The sequence below is a fragment of the Mus musculus genome, chromosome 2 (genome assembly GCF_000001635.26).
Source record: "Mus musculus strain C57BL/6J chromosome 2, GRCm38.p6 C57BL/6J".
Classification (NCBI taxonomy): domain Eukaryota; kingdom Metazoa; phylum Chordata; class Mammalia; order Rodentia; family Muridae; genus Mus; species Mus musculus.
This window is the reverse complement of record NC_000068.7, coordinates 79706605-79720083: the sequence shown is the minus strand read 5'-3', so window position 1 is coordinate 79720083 and position 13479 is coordinate 79706605. Positions and strand designations below refer to the sequence as shown.

At 37.9% G+C, this 13479-nt stretch overlaps 1 protein-coding gene across 5 annotated transcripts in view; it reads right to left on the bottom strand.

Moving 5' to 3' along the window:
• The window catches only part of Ppp1r1c (protein phosphatase 1, regulatory inhibitor subunit 1C), a 110767-nt gene extending 98463 nt beyond the window's left edge, over positions 1-12304 (bottom strand). For 4 of the 5 annotated variants that reach the window (NR_110980.1, NM_001290743.1, NM_172420.4 and 1 more), the window contains exons 1-2: positions 11830-12304; positions 10125-10185 (exon numbers count right to left, since the gene is read on the bottom strand). Coding sequence is in view for 3 of the 5 variants with exons in the window: in NM_001290743.1 (NP_001277672.1) it covers positions 10125-10185; positions 11830-11910 (142 nt within the window). In the remaining 2 variants the exon portion in view is untranslated. The remainder of the gene's footprint in view (positions 1-10124; positions 10186-11829) is intronic. The other variant, NR_110979.1, reaches the window with a different exon arrangement.
• Between the last annotated feature and the right edge of the window lie 1175 nt (positions 12305-13479).

Here is a 13479-nt window from a genome sequence, read left to right as displayed (position 1 = left end):
TTGGCTGAGTGAGACAGGAACTCTGGGATAACTACCAAGTGAAATTACCTGTGGTAGAATTTAAGATGAACCACTTTAGCTCAATCATTCCTGCAGTTCTTCTTCTGCTGAAATGAGATGGTAAGTGGGTCTCTGGCATTAGCTCTTGAAAACCTTTAATCACCAAGGGCAAGTGGGTAATGCGCTGAATCGATAACGGTGAGAGGATGGAGAGCCCCTACTGTGCTTATGAAGCACATCCTTCCCCAGCCTGCCCCTACTGGATCTGAGGTCTCTGTACATGCCGAACTGTATTTTGAGTAGGAATTGATACATGGAAAATGAATATAATTCTTACATTCTGCCAACATCCTTAATAGAGGAAAAATAATGAAGCAGCAATATTAAGCATAATTGAACAGAATTATTTTTCCTCCTCTGTTTTGTTTCTGTTTTTGTTTTTAAATCAAGTCTCAGCTTTAGTATAATTGTTAACAATTTATGTAATAAAGGTTCTATAGACTAGGGAAGAAATGACTGGCTCATTTGAAAGACAGAACAAAAACAGCATGCAGGAGGTAATGGAATATGTCATCTTTTCAGGAGAAGCTCCTCCTGTGTGCCTTATCATAGCTAATTAAAAGCTAGTACGGGTACATGATGGAAGATAAATTAGAGCTTTGACAGCTGAATTATGAAAGTTAAGTTGCCACAGTCAATCACCTATTATTTAATTATGCCTTCCAGAGCCTCACAAAACCATAGCAGAGAAGAAGGAACACACCTGAGATCTGTAGCATTACTTTGAAGTTTCTTATTAATTCCAGTAACAAAGCCAGAGGCAGGGCTACCACTCTATGTGCTTCAAGGAAGTTGAATTAAAAGACTAAGGATTCACATCGCGATACAAATCTATACTTGCTGGTTCTACGTTTAGAATGTGTCTCAGCATGCCACATCTCACAGTTAATGTCACAGACAACCAGTTTGGAAATGACTGTGTCAGTGTGTGATCTTAGATACTTAAGAACCATGAATGTTGTTGATAAGCAGGATCAAAACCAACAAAAACAGAAGGTGAGGTTGTACCTGTGGATGAGAGTTGGTTAAAAATTCACTGAAAGAATTAGGAGAGACCAACCAAATCATTTTAAGGTTGTCCTCATAGTTACAAGAATAGGGATATCATTGCAACAGTGGTTGTCAACCTCCCTAATGCTGCACATTTTAATCCAGCTCCTCATGTTGTGGTGATCCACAACCAGAAGATTGTTTTTATTGCTGCTTCGTAAGTGTAATTTCGCTATCATTATGAATTGTAATGCAAATATTTGTGTTTTCCAATGGTCTCAAGCAAGTTCTCTGAAAGAGTCTTTCAACCCTCCAGAGGGGTCATGACCCATAGGTTGAGAACCAATAACTTATAGTCCTGCTGGTATGAGAACTGAGGTGCTTCCAAAGACAGACAGTGCAGTCAGCTTTGGTAATATAGTATTGCAATAGCAGTATTTGAGAGTCTGAGACAGAAGGCTTGCAAGTTTGAAGCCAGCCTGAGCTGATAGAAGGACCATGTACCAATTATAGATAGATAGGAAGATAGATAGATAGATAGATAGATAGATAGATAGATAGATAGATAGATAGGTAGATAGGTAGATAGATAGATATAGGAAGTTCACTTTCAGAGGCCTAAGCTTTCTATATATAGTTATAATTCTTATGTTAACCAATCAGGAAAATGGGAATGTGAAAACCACCTAAGTGAGATACATAATCCTAAAATAGTAAAATATGCAATGAATATAACATTTTAAATATACTTTTTACATTTTTCTCTATCTTTGTGTGTGTGTGTGTGTGTGTGTGTGTGTGTGTGTGTGTGTGTGTGTGTGGTGCATGATTATCCAGTGTAGTACCTGTACATGTTGTGCATAGGCCAAAAAGAAGATGTCAGATGGCCTACCCAGCCATGCTTGCTCTGATTTGTTTCCTTGTGACACAGACCATTATTGACCTTGGTTTGGGGACAGAGTCCTCTTATCTCAGTATTTGTGAATGTGACCTTGGATTTTGACTGTCAGCCAGCAAGCTCTATGGATCCTTCTGTCTCCAAGGCTCACAATGCTGGGGTTTCAGGAGCATGCAAACCTGTACTTGGGTTTGTATGGAGGTACAGGGGATTCAGCCAAGAGTAAATATTTGGTAGCCTGAGTTTGTAACCCCAGCACCCACATAAAACCACAATTCTTGGAGATAGGAGACAGGCAGGCACATCTCTAGTGCTCAGTAGCTCCTATAGTAAATTGGCGAGCTTCAACTTTTGAGACCATCACTCAAAATATATGGTAGAGATGACAGACAAAACCACCTGTATGACTGAGAGTAGTGTTTTTAAAACTGGGTTTTATTATAACTGACTTAATTCTTTCTTTTTGCATAGCCAGTTTATATATACCATCCCTTCCATATACAAGCTCAGCAATGTATATTTATATTTGAAGATTAAGATCCTGAAAATTATTTCTCATAGTGATAAAAAATTGCTACCAGAGAGCACAGGAAATAAAAAGTGCAAATGTCCTGTTCTATCTCACAGGGTAGTTCTTTTTAGTATGTTGCTAAGTCTGTATTGTTATTATATTAAAATTGGACTATCAATATTTTGCCCATTAATGATGCAGACTTTGGCAATTTTATTTTATAAATAGCATTATTCAACCCCCATTGCCCATGTATCAACTTATTCTAACTAATAAATGATACAGAGAAGACTTGTAGATATAGATGTAGCATTTCACAATGTGCTGGGATCCCCAGAATGTTAGGGAAGGTCTGAAGAAACAAAGCATCAACTGAAATTTAACAGTGAAGTCTTCCCAGCTTGAACACATGGTTTGGGACAGGATTTTCCTTCTACCTCTGACTTTCCATGGTCACCTTCTGAGCCCTTGAAGAATTCTTTCCCAAGAACTCAAGGTATTTGTAGAATATTTGTGTCTCAGAAGTAACAACAACAACAACAACAACAACAACAACAACAACAACAACTTAAAATGTGAGATGATATTCAGATTGACTTATGAAAGCATGATTATATCTAAAATCTGGTTTTGCTTTAACTTCCTTTGTAGGTTTGTCTAATTTAAAAGACTTGAATGATCTTATGTTCTCAAAGCAAACTGCAGCTCAAATCTCAACATAAAATAAAATAAAACAATATAAAATAAAATAAAAAAATAAAATAAAATACTTGCTTCTTAGCCCCTGGTAATTTCTCCTGTTAAGTTGTGTGTGGAGGTTCTTGGTAGGACTCTTTAAAAGTCCTGTGTGGATTTACATGGAAAATCCCATGCCTTGGAAGCTGGTTTGTGAGTAATGACCCCTGCACACACACACACACACACACACACACACACACACACACACACAGAGAGAGAGAGAGAGAGAGAGAGAGAGACATTTGAAAGTAAGCACTCTTAGTAAAGTATCCAGCTCGGTGAGATCCCAACCCCTCCTCCACCCCAGACCCTGCTGCTGTCACAGGTCCACTAGTTCTATACTTTGGTGGATTTGACCATCAACTTGAAGCAACTTGAAAACAGACACCAAAAGAGAGAGAGAAAGAGAGAGAGAGAGAGAGAGAGAGACAGAGACAGAGACAGAGAGAGAGAGATACTAGTCTAGCCAATGGTCATTCTATTATATTTCGCCAATTATAAAAATCAGTAAGAAACATCATTCTGACAAAGTAAAAAATGTCATTATTCACCCTTTCATTTTATTATTTTTAAATTGAATATTATATTACTTTATTTGAATGCTTACATTATAACACACATTGCTATAACTAAGAGTTAAAATATGCCTCTGACGCAACCATTCCATTTGACTGTATAATTTGGTTATACAGGCTGAATAATTATGAAAAAGTAAGTCAGTCAGTTGCAGGGTGGATGGTCCTTAGAAGCAGCTGACATCATTTGTCGTTAAGGCTTTCCACATGGCTTGACATGAATAGAAATAAATGCTGAGGGAATGAGAACACAGACTTCTCTGACATTCCTTAGAAATTAGTATCAGATAACTGTTGAGTGGACTTCAAACATTGGATTTGAGCTTTTCACTGTAGTGAATAATAATCAGGCAAAATAACTTATGAAAAATCCATGGAGTCTGGATCAGAATAAAAATCTCATTGCTGAAGGAGATAGGAAAATTTAGAAAGAAAGCTCTCCTGTATACTATGGACCAGCATGACTTTTATTTAGTCACAGTTGATGGGAGGCTCTTGCACATCACTGTCATCTCCAAGTCCCGTATGATATTTTACTCAGATAGTAAAATTCCTAGAAAAATCCTCACTGTCTCCATAGCTTCCATTTATGGTGTGGTCTTTTGACTACACCATCGTTCATCTTGAAAAACAGCAAGATTGCCATTAAAATGTTCATTTGTGTGACTCTCTTAACAAAGCAAACACATCTCCACTTTCACTTGATGATGCTATGAAGCTTCCCATTTGTTCTGAACAAGGGGACTTCTGAGAAATCACCCAAAATTTCTGGGGCTCCTTTATGTTTGAGTGACAGCACATGTTCTAGCTAAGATTCTAAACATGGGGCTTTGCAAAATATCATTAGGTGGCTGAGTTTCAACGTTATAAAATGTGTGTCTTGTTTACAAGTCACCCTCTAGGGTATACAGAATGCCACCAGCTTTCCTTTCACTGTGCAGAGTCACATATTCCCAATTGATGGGAATCCCGGTTCTTTCAGACTGCCGGACTTAGTATCAAGACTGTAAGGAGTTGGCACAATCTACTACTGTAGCTCATAAGTTTCACATTGAGTGATTCTAGGACCCCAAGGTACATGATAAATATCCTTTCCTTTTAATTCCTATTTCTAAGATAATTTAGGGGTAAAAAAGTCAAGAAAGAGAAAGCCAACTTTCCCCTAAATTGGCTTGGAAGTAAATTCAATAAATCCCCTTCCACATCACTTTCCACTGTATTTCCAGTCACGGTTTTCGATGTATAATAAGCTTTTAAAGTCTTTGGGACTTACGTAAATCTTCACTTCGCTTCAGACCTCTTATAGTTCAATCATGTTTAATAGACCTCAGGCCCATTAAATATAATTGTAACCATACAGCCCCTGCTTAACAGTAAGTGGGAGAGGAAGGATGCCGCAAACTTTAATATTCACAAAGCCTGGGCTGGCTTTTTACTGGAAGACTGTGTCGAGCTCTGGGCTCTAAATGCAGAGAGATTGGGGAGAATTTGCAAAGAGTTCCCTAAAATGCTTAACAGTTCTGGAAATGGATGGCTGATGAAAGTAACAGTAAGGGATTGTTTTATAATAGGTGAAAAACAACTTTTATTGGAGAGAATAAGTGAAGATTTATTGCCAGAGAACATCTTTCCCCAATTTGGCATAAGAAACTATTTTTTTTAACCTCTGAAATGAATTAGATTTGAAACTGAAAATCAAATGTAATTATGTATATTTTTTTCTGCCTGAGGTGCAAAATGCAAAACCATTCTCAGGCCACTGAGGTGATTTGTGTCCTTGTGTAACAATGTGAGATTAGACGAGCAATATTTTCTAAATGTTTTCTTTTCCTAACTCTGGAGTTCTAATTCTGTGTATTAATCAGTTCTTTGTTGCCATGAGAAGACACTCATTTTCCCCCATGGCTTTAAAGCAATTGCCTAGCCTTCTTTGGGGCCTGTGGTAGGGTAAGACATCATAGTAGACTTACGCCTGATAATTGGACATTACCCAATTTATCGTGTTTCCATCCAGGAAGTTTCTATTTCTAAATGTTTCCATTGTATCTCAGCAGCGCCAAAGGCTAATGGTCAAGATTTGAGTATGTTGGGCCTTTTGGGGACATTTAACATTGAAACCGTAACATACCCATTGCCAAATATGTAGTCTTATGTCTGCTTAAAGACAAACAACGTTAGAGAAAATCCACATGTGAGGTGGAATAAATTACAAAAGGCATTTCTGTCATTTATTGCTGCATTAAGATGAGTTATTCGGGAATCCAGATACTGCTATAAGGACCACACCAGTTGACTACAGATTACAGAAGAGCAAAAGCTAACTGCATTTCCTGTAAGAACAGATAGCAGCACTCTAAGATAGAATTTCATAGCAACTGATAAGCTCGGTCAGAAGAGGAACTGAAAATACAGAAGGAGAAGCAGTTTCTTCAAAAGTTGCTCAAGTTACTGGTCTGAGAAGACATAGAGAAAAGGTGACATTTGTCTTTGATGACAGCTGAGTCCCAGATCGTATGCTCCTGGTATTTTGTTACTGTCATCTGACTGTTTGGAGTTATTTTTGGAAAGCAAGTACTTAGATTCTTTCCTGTCTACAGTGGAGTCACAGCATTGCTATTGGCCTTTAGTATTTCTGCAATTTTGAGTTAAGATGATTTGCTGATCTGTGTCAGAAGATTCTATAGACTTACTAGTCATGTGCCTGTTTCATAGGACTGGGGGGAATTCTAGCTTATTTGTTAGGAAAGAACTGAGGGCATAGTGTATTGCCATGGGAACAGACCAATCAGGTGTCTGCCTTCTCTGTGTGACTATCTTCAGAGTCAAACTAGTGAAAAATGAAACAAGTGTACTAACATGCTAACAAGTGTACTAACATCCTGTTCAACTGCTCCATTCTGAAGTACAACAGTATGAGAAATGCATATGCGTTAAATCTAAAACTAGGCTATTCTCTTAAATACTCCTCCATGACTCACTAGGTGCTAATGCCTACAGTAGTAAATAATAAGAGCAACTTTGTTTTTTATTTAGTCATGGTTGCAACTCACTAATATCACACTGAAAAAGGTTTTGTTCTAGTCTTAAAGGCAACATTTCACACTCTAAACACTGTAACTCAGGCTGGCCAGGTATATCTTAGGTAATTCATGACAGATAGAACTTGGGGCAAAAGTAACTCAGCCTCCTACGTGCTAGGATTATAGGCATGTGCTACCACACCCACATAAAACTATTCATTGATTAACTATCTATAAAGAAAAAAAAATTTTTTTTTGGTTTTTCAAGACAGGGTCTCTCTGTATAGCACTGGATGTCCTGGAACTCACTCTGTAGCCCAGGCTGGCTTCGAACTCAGGTATCTGCCTGCTTTATCTTCCCAAGTGCTGGGATTAAAGGCGTGCACCACCAAGAAAAATGTAGCTGTCTTTGCTTTACTTATTGACCATAAAGAAACATTTGCAGGAATTTGTATCTTAAACAGTATTAGTTTTACATATAATTCTATGAATCCCCAACTATTTCTGGACTGATTCGGTGAATTAAAAAGAATTGTTCAGATTTTTCTCCCCAGTATTTAAAGCTGCACCATCCCCTGTCTGTTTAAGTCCCTTGCTTTTGAGGGAAGCAGAGGCTGCCCCTTTGCAAAGGTAGGGGCTCGTAGGGAGTGCCTTTCAGTTACAGGTTTGTAACTCAGAATTGTTGCATAAGGCAGAAATTCTCAGGGCAGATGTGAACATAAAGCTCTTTTGGGGCTTGTAATGAATCTTACGTATGGCATGCAAAGGCTGAATTCTAGAAGCTAGAATAATGATTCCCCAATATTTGTTTTGCCGTTTTAAAATATATGTATGTTAAATCATTGGGTCATTAAGATAGCCTGTTAAATAGAAATGAATGGGCATTATTGTATCTGTCTGATACACAATAAAGCTTGGTGGTGTCCCTTACCCAGGATTATATGACTAATAACCAGTAGTCAAGTTTATATTGAGTTTATAGTCCTTTCATTATTCATTGGGCTGAGGAAATCTGATTTCAAGCTTTTTTTTTGTTTTTTTCTTTTTTTTGTTTTTTTTTTTTGTTTTTTGTTTTTTTTTTTTTGTTTCTTGGTAAATCCAGATACTGAGTTCCATCATTTTTCCTGGGAAAAGTCTTAGTTCTAGGGCTTTGCTGCAGAATGTATCTCTCGTTCTAAACATGGTTCACATGCACACGAATGCCAGTACTATACACAGCCATCTTTCAATAAAGAAGGATGAAGATAAAGATAGATAATATCTCCAAGATGACACAGCTTTGTGTAAGATGCCGCTCACAGATAATTTCTCTCCAGTGGCACAACCAAAGAGAGGGGCAAGGTTAACAAGAGAGATAGGGAGTTAGTTGCTGGAAAGCCTCCTAAGAGCAATCTTCCTAGGTCAGCACTAACTATTTCCCCAGGATATCAATAGTTCCTCAAGGAGCTCAGAGAAATTTCCCCAAACTCTGGGTTTGCCTGCTTGTAAGAACTGAGAATCTATTTTGTGCCATGGATAACCAATGTTCAAGGATATTGTCAGGCTATAGGGAAAACATGGGCTCCAGTGTCAGAACTGCCTGAGAGTTTGTCTTTGGAATAACATCACAAAAGCCACTTCACCTCTCTCACATTTTCCTTTTGTGTAAAATGGCCCATATTAAGCATTCAAGACATATCAATTACCATGTGCAGTTTCAAATGAGAACAATAAGACCAGAGGCATGGCCTTACTATGTTTAGATCATGGCAACACTTGAATAACGTTAATAATAGTTAATCTCTAATGGTTTGAAGGGTACCTATGAGTCAAGCCACTCGGTATTCTATCAGAAGGCAAATACCAGGGTGCTATGGAAACATTTTCTATTATGAGCAAGGTATGAATTGAAAATTGCTATGAACTCATTTATATATTAAAAACACATATTGTATTTGCAAACTTAAACTTATTTGTAATCTATAAACATGTAAATATCATTTGTACCTCTGACTCAGCTCCATATAAGTTAGTACTTATGGAGGCAGCATATGATTTTAAGATACTGTGCACTTTAAAGGTTAAGGATTGAATTACAATGCTTTGTTCTCAACAGAGATAGCTTATTTGTCTCCATTGAGCTTGAATTTTTCTGCATGAGAATTTTTCTTTCTTTTTGTCTGTTTCTCTTACTAAGAAAATTCCAGAAAGGCCAAGACTATTTTTTCCTGACGTTCCTAGAATAGCTCATTCACAACTTATAAATAGACATATTATCTTTCCATTATTCAAACTCTTTTCATCCTCTTTTGTTTATAGATATACATGTGTATGCATGCGCACGCGAGCACGTGCACACACACGCACACACACACACACACACACACACACACACACACACACACACACATGGACAACAACAAAAAAAAACCTTGAGATTTGTTGTTACAAATTTAATGACCTCTTCTGGTTGACTTATATTTCCAGGGCTGCCATTAAATGTAAGATGAAAATCACTCCACTCAGTAAGTAAACAATGTTTGTCTATTACAGACCATAGCTCTTTATCGAGACTAATAATACAGTTTTACTTTTTACAGGAAATGGAAACTAAAACCTCGACAAATGGATGCAACTGTTCAGAATGGCTCTCAAATGGGCAGCACTGAAAATTGATCTGGTTCCTTTTCAATTGCATTATTCAGAGATGACATCAGGAGCAAGGCTGCAGCCAATGCTGGCATGTCGCCCTTCCCATACCATAAATAAAATCACATTCTGCAATTACATGATCATCTCCAGGGCTGAAACTTGAACCTCAAAACCTAATTAAGCAACTTTTACTAACTTTATCAATAAGGCCTGAACAAGATTCCATAGAAACACATGGAAACCAATGCTGATAAAGCATTGCACACTATGTGCTTAGCAGTGTGTCATTCTAGAACAATGGTTTTCAATCTGTGGGTCTCCACCCTTTTGATCAGAAAACAAGATCACAGGGGTTGCCTAAGACCATCATAAGACATAGATATTTACATTATGATTCATAAGAGAAGCAAAATTCCAGTTGTGAAAAAGCAATGAAAATAATTTTATGGTTGGGGTCACCACAACATGAGGAGCTCTACTAAAATGTGGCTGCATTAGAAAGGTTGAGAACCACTGGTCTAGAAGAAAAGGAAGGCTGTTGGTGGAGGCAATTCTTATACTATATATTCATGATTTTGTTTATTATCCCTTTAGCTAACTGAAACCGTAATCTGGAACTTATCATCAATGCCATACTCTTTGGACCTCTTTAGACAGCCCCGCTCCATCTCATCAATAGGAAAGACATCATGCCTCTTTACCTGGGGAATTATGTTCATTGAGAATCACAAGGGATGCTGGTGTAGGTCTTCTTTTCCTGATCTGTGAACAGCAAAGGCCCAGCTAATGTCAGTGTGAGAATCAGACACTGCCCCTAATTGGCTCTACAGCTTGCAAAGCTGCCCACCCTCTTCTTTCCCTAATATCTATGAGCAAACCTCTAGAAGGAACACAGGATATGTTCACTATATATTTTAGAGCACAGGAAGCTATCAGAACTGCTAGACATTACTAACACTTCCTTTGAGCACAAAGCTACACTTCCAAAGGAAAAAAATAGTTGTGTATAATAAAAATGCAACTGAAATTAATATACTGTAAAATACAAAGATGGCTAACCTCCTTAAATGTCTGTGGCAAAACCTCACGACATTGGCAATGATATCAGGGTCTCTTGCTCTCCCTAAACAAGGCAAAATTTGAAGCCTCAAATTTCTACCGTGGGTTGTAGTTTAATTGGCAGTGTCAGCTTCTGGATTTCAATTAGTATGGTTAACTTTTTACTTTCTAATTTAATGTTTAAACCAAATTGGCAGATCAACAAAAATTACAGATGTTGTAAGGATGTATATTTTAATTCCTTCAGGCAGTGATTACAAAGAGCAATTTAAAAGAGAGTTACTCAAAAGTGTAGAAGAAAAACTATACACACTAGGTTTAAACTACAATTTGATGGATTCACTCCCTTTTGATAGGAGTTACAGAAAAATATTATGATTAGACTCTTCTTGCTTCTGATAGCCTAAATTTATTTATTCCATGTATTTGTTAAATTAAATTCTCAGTGTATTCATCAATACAATAAAGAATAAAGTGTATGAATGATGTTCAAGATGAAAACAATGTTCAGTTCAGTAAATAGACACTGTCAAGGTTATATTTATCTGGCCTGAATCTGGGTGGACCCACAGTGGAAGCATCCTGTAAAGGAAGACTGACGGAGTCAATACTTTAAAACCTTGTATGAACTATTTGGAAGAGGATTCGGGGATCTTCTGGGTTTTAAGCAATTAATAGTTATATTAGTTATATATAAGCTTTCTTTGCTTATTCCTGAAGTACACCACATTTGATTTTATTTGATTTTTGTGCCACAGAACCCTTTTAAGTGGGCCCACTGCACCAGAGTCTAAGTAAGTATGAACAGTTAGAAGCCAATATCAGATATAAAAGAATGATCTAAGAAAAACTAAAATAGTATGTTTTATATCCAATGTCCCATATATAATGGGCAAAGTACATAACAATATGGTATGGGATACACAATAAAACCACATTAAAAACAGACACCTATAATACTAAATTAGTCTGGGATTAAGTACTTTAATTTTCACATTTCTTTTAGTTTTGTAAATAAAAAAAATAAAAGATTGCTAATTTTTGGTAAAGTTTACAAAGATTCTCTAAATGTTGAAACTGTTACTTTAGGAAGCAAAAGCCAGCACCAGACCAGAATGTCTGATACATTGATCTAATTTTCTATAAAATTAAGTGCTGCTAAACATTTTAGCCAATTGTTCCCCAGTTCACCCCAAACACGAGTGCAAAAGCAAACTCCTTTCTCATCCATTGTAAAAGTCAGAAATTTAGGCAAATGTAGAAAGTACTTAGTAAAGCACCTTTCATCTAGTAGGAATGCATGCCCTTGCTGTACCCAGGAATAGCTCCCCACCCTCTCCACCTTACCTGCTCTGCTGCCTCTGGGGCAATCTGACTCTGGAATAAAGGCACAGCAAATTGTATCTTTTTGGGGCTATTGGGCTCCATGCTAATGATGAGACCAAGACAGAGCGGTGAAGCACTCAAACAGACAAAGCTCAAATGCTATCCGGAGTGTCTCCAGAGGCACCCTTCACCAAGCCACACAGTGCTTTGTAATAAATCTCTGTAATTCCAGCGTGAGCAAGTGAAGATGTCGAGGTCTGAGCAACTCCCTTCTTAAAAATCCAGTGATGCCTGGCTTGCCCGATCCACCACCAATCTTTTGGATCCTCTCAACACAACACGGAAAGGAGGAATAAGCTAATTGTGTCCCTGCTTGCTAATACACATGCCAAGCTTTCACTCAGGAGCTAATTGAAATTGCAATGCTAGCCCTGAAGGACCTGCTGCCCTGGGATTTAAAAGAAAGGCTCTATCTACTGTACATTACTAACCGGCTGCTCGAAAGTGCAGTGTAAGCTCTCTCTGAGCATTACAGGGATGGCTCATTCATTATTGATGAACATAAAGCAGGAAGTTTTTAGAGGTGGGGGGCAGGGGCTGGATATAGAATCATGTCATTTCTTTGTAGTAACTTACAAGTCAGAGACACCTTTGCTGTTACACGCTCAACCACCACCTCATCGATGAATGCTATTGACAGTAAGCCACAACTAATAATATCAGCTATATTTGTGCTTCAAGATCTGGATAGTTTAGTTCTTCCCCAGGGCTGAGGAGATCTCAGTTCAAGTTCCACTGTTAATAAGCTCTTTGGCCTCCAGCAAATCACAGCATCTGTCTGGGTCCTCGCACTTTCAACGGAGAAATGGGGGAGTAAGATTAGATGACCTTTGAGCTCCTATTCTGTTCTAACATTCTAATTGTAGCTCATGGTTTTCATTTGAGTGGAAAGTATTGAGCAGCTAAATTTAGCAAAGAGCTTGGAAGTCACTGCTGTTTCAATGGCCTTTATTTTAGTTCCTGATCGAGCCAGTTACATCCTCTAACTTGGGAGAATCCAGAAATGAGTGGAAAACATGAGTGGGAAGGCAGTGATGCCTGACACTCTGGCTTGGTGTCGATTATGGGGTTTATGCAAAAAGGCAATGAAGATTTGAGGAAAAGCCTAAGAAGGTTCATCTCCAGACAGAGGATCAGTCACGTGGATGTGGTCACAGAAGCTTGAGGCTCTGGCTCGAGCTTTCAGTAATCTCAGACAGGAGATGGTCACATCAGCATAGCCCGCCTTCCTATACTTCAACGCTTATTGAAGAAAGTCTGAAAATGAGCCTGCCTCCGTGGAAAAAATGAACTGGAGTCCTTTACTTTTGCATTTGAATAGTGTTACTTGATGACCACTAGATTTTAGAGTACAGTTTTTAGATTCATTAAATGCATTTTAACACTGTCTGCCATTGGCGATATATTCAAATGAAGTCCCTTCAGTTTCCAAGGTCCCTTTCTATAACAGAAACACATTTCAATGATTCTGTCATACAATGTTCTGTTGGATGTGTATAGACAGTAATGTGCATTATTCAACCTGTTTCACTAGAGGGAAAAGCAAATGGAGATAATGATGGGAAAGTATTTCTTGGTGAGAGTAGTGCTGACCAGCAAGAAATCCTGTAA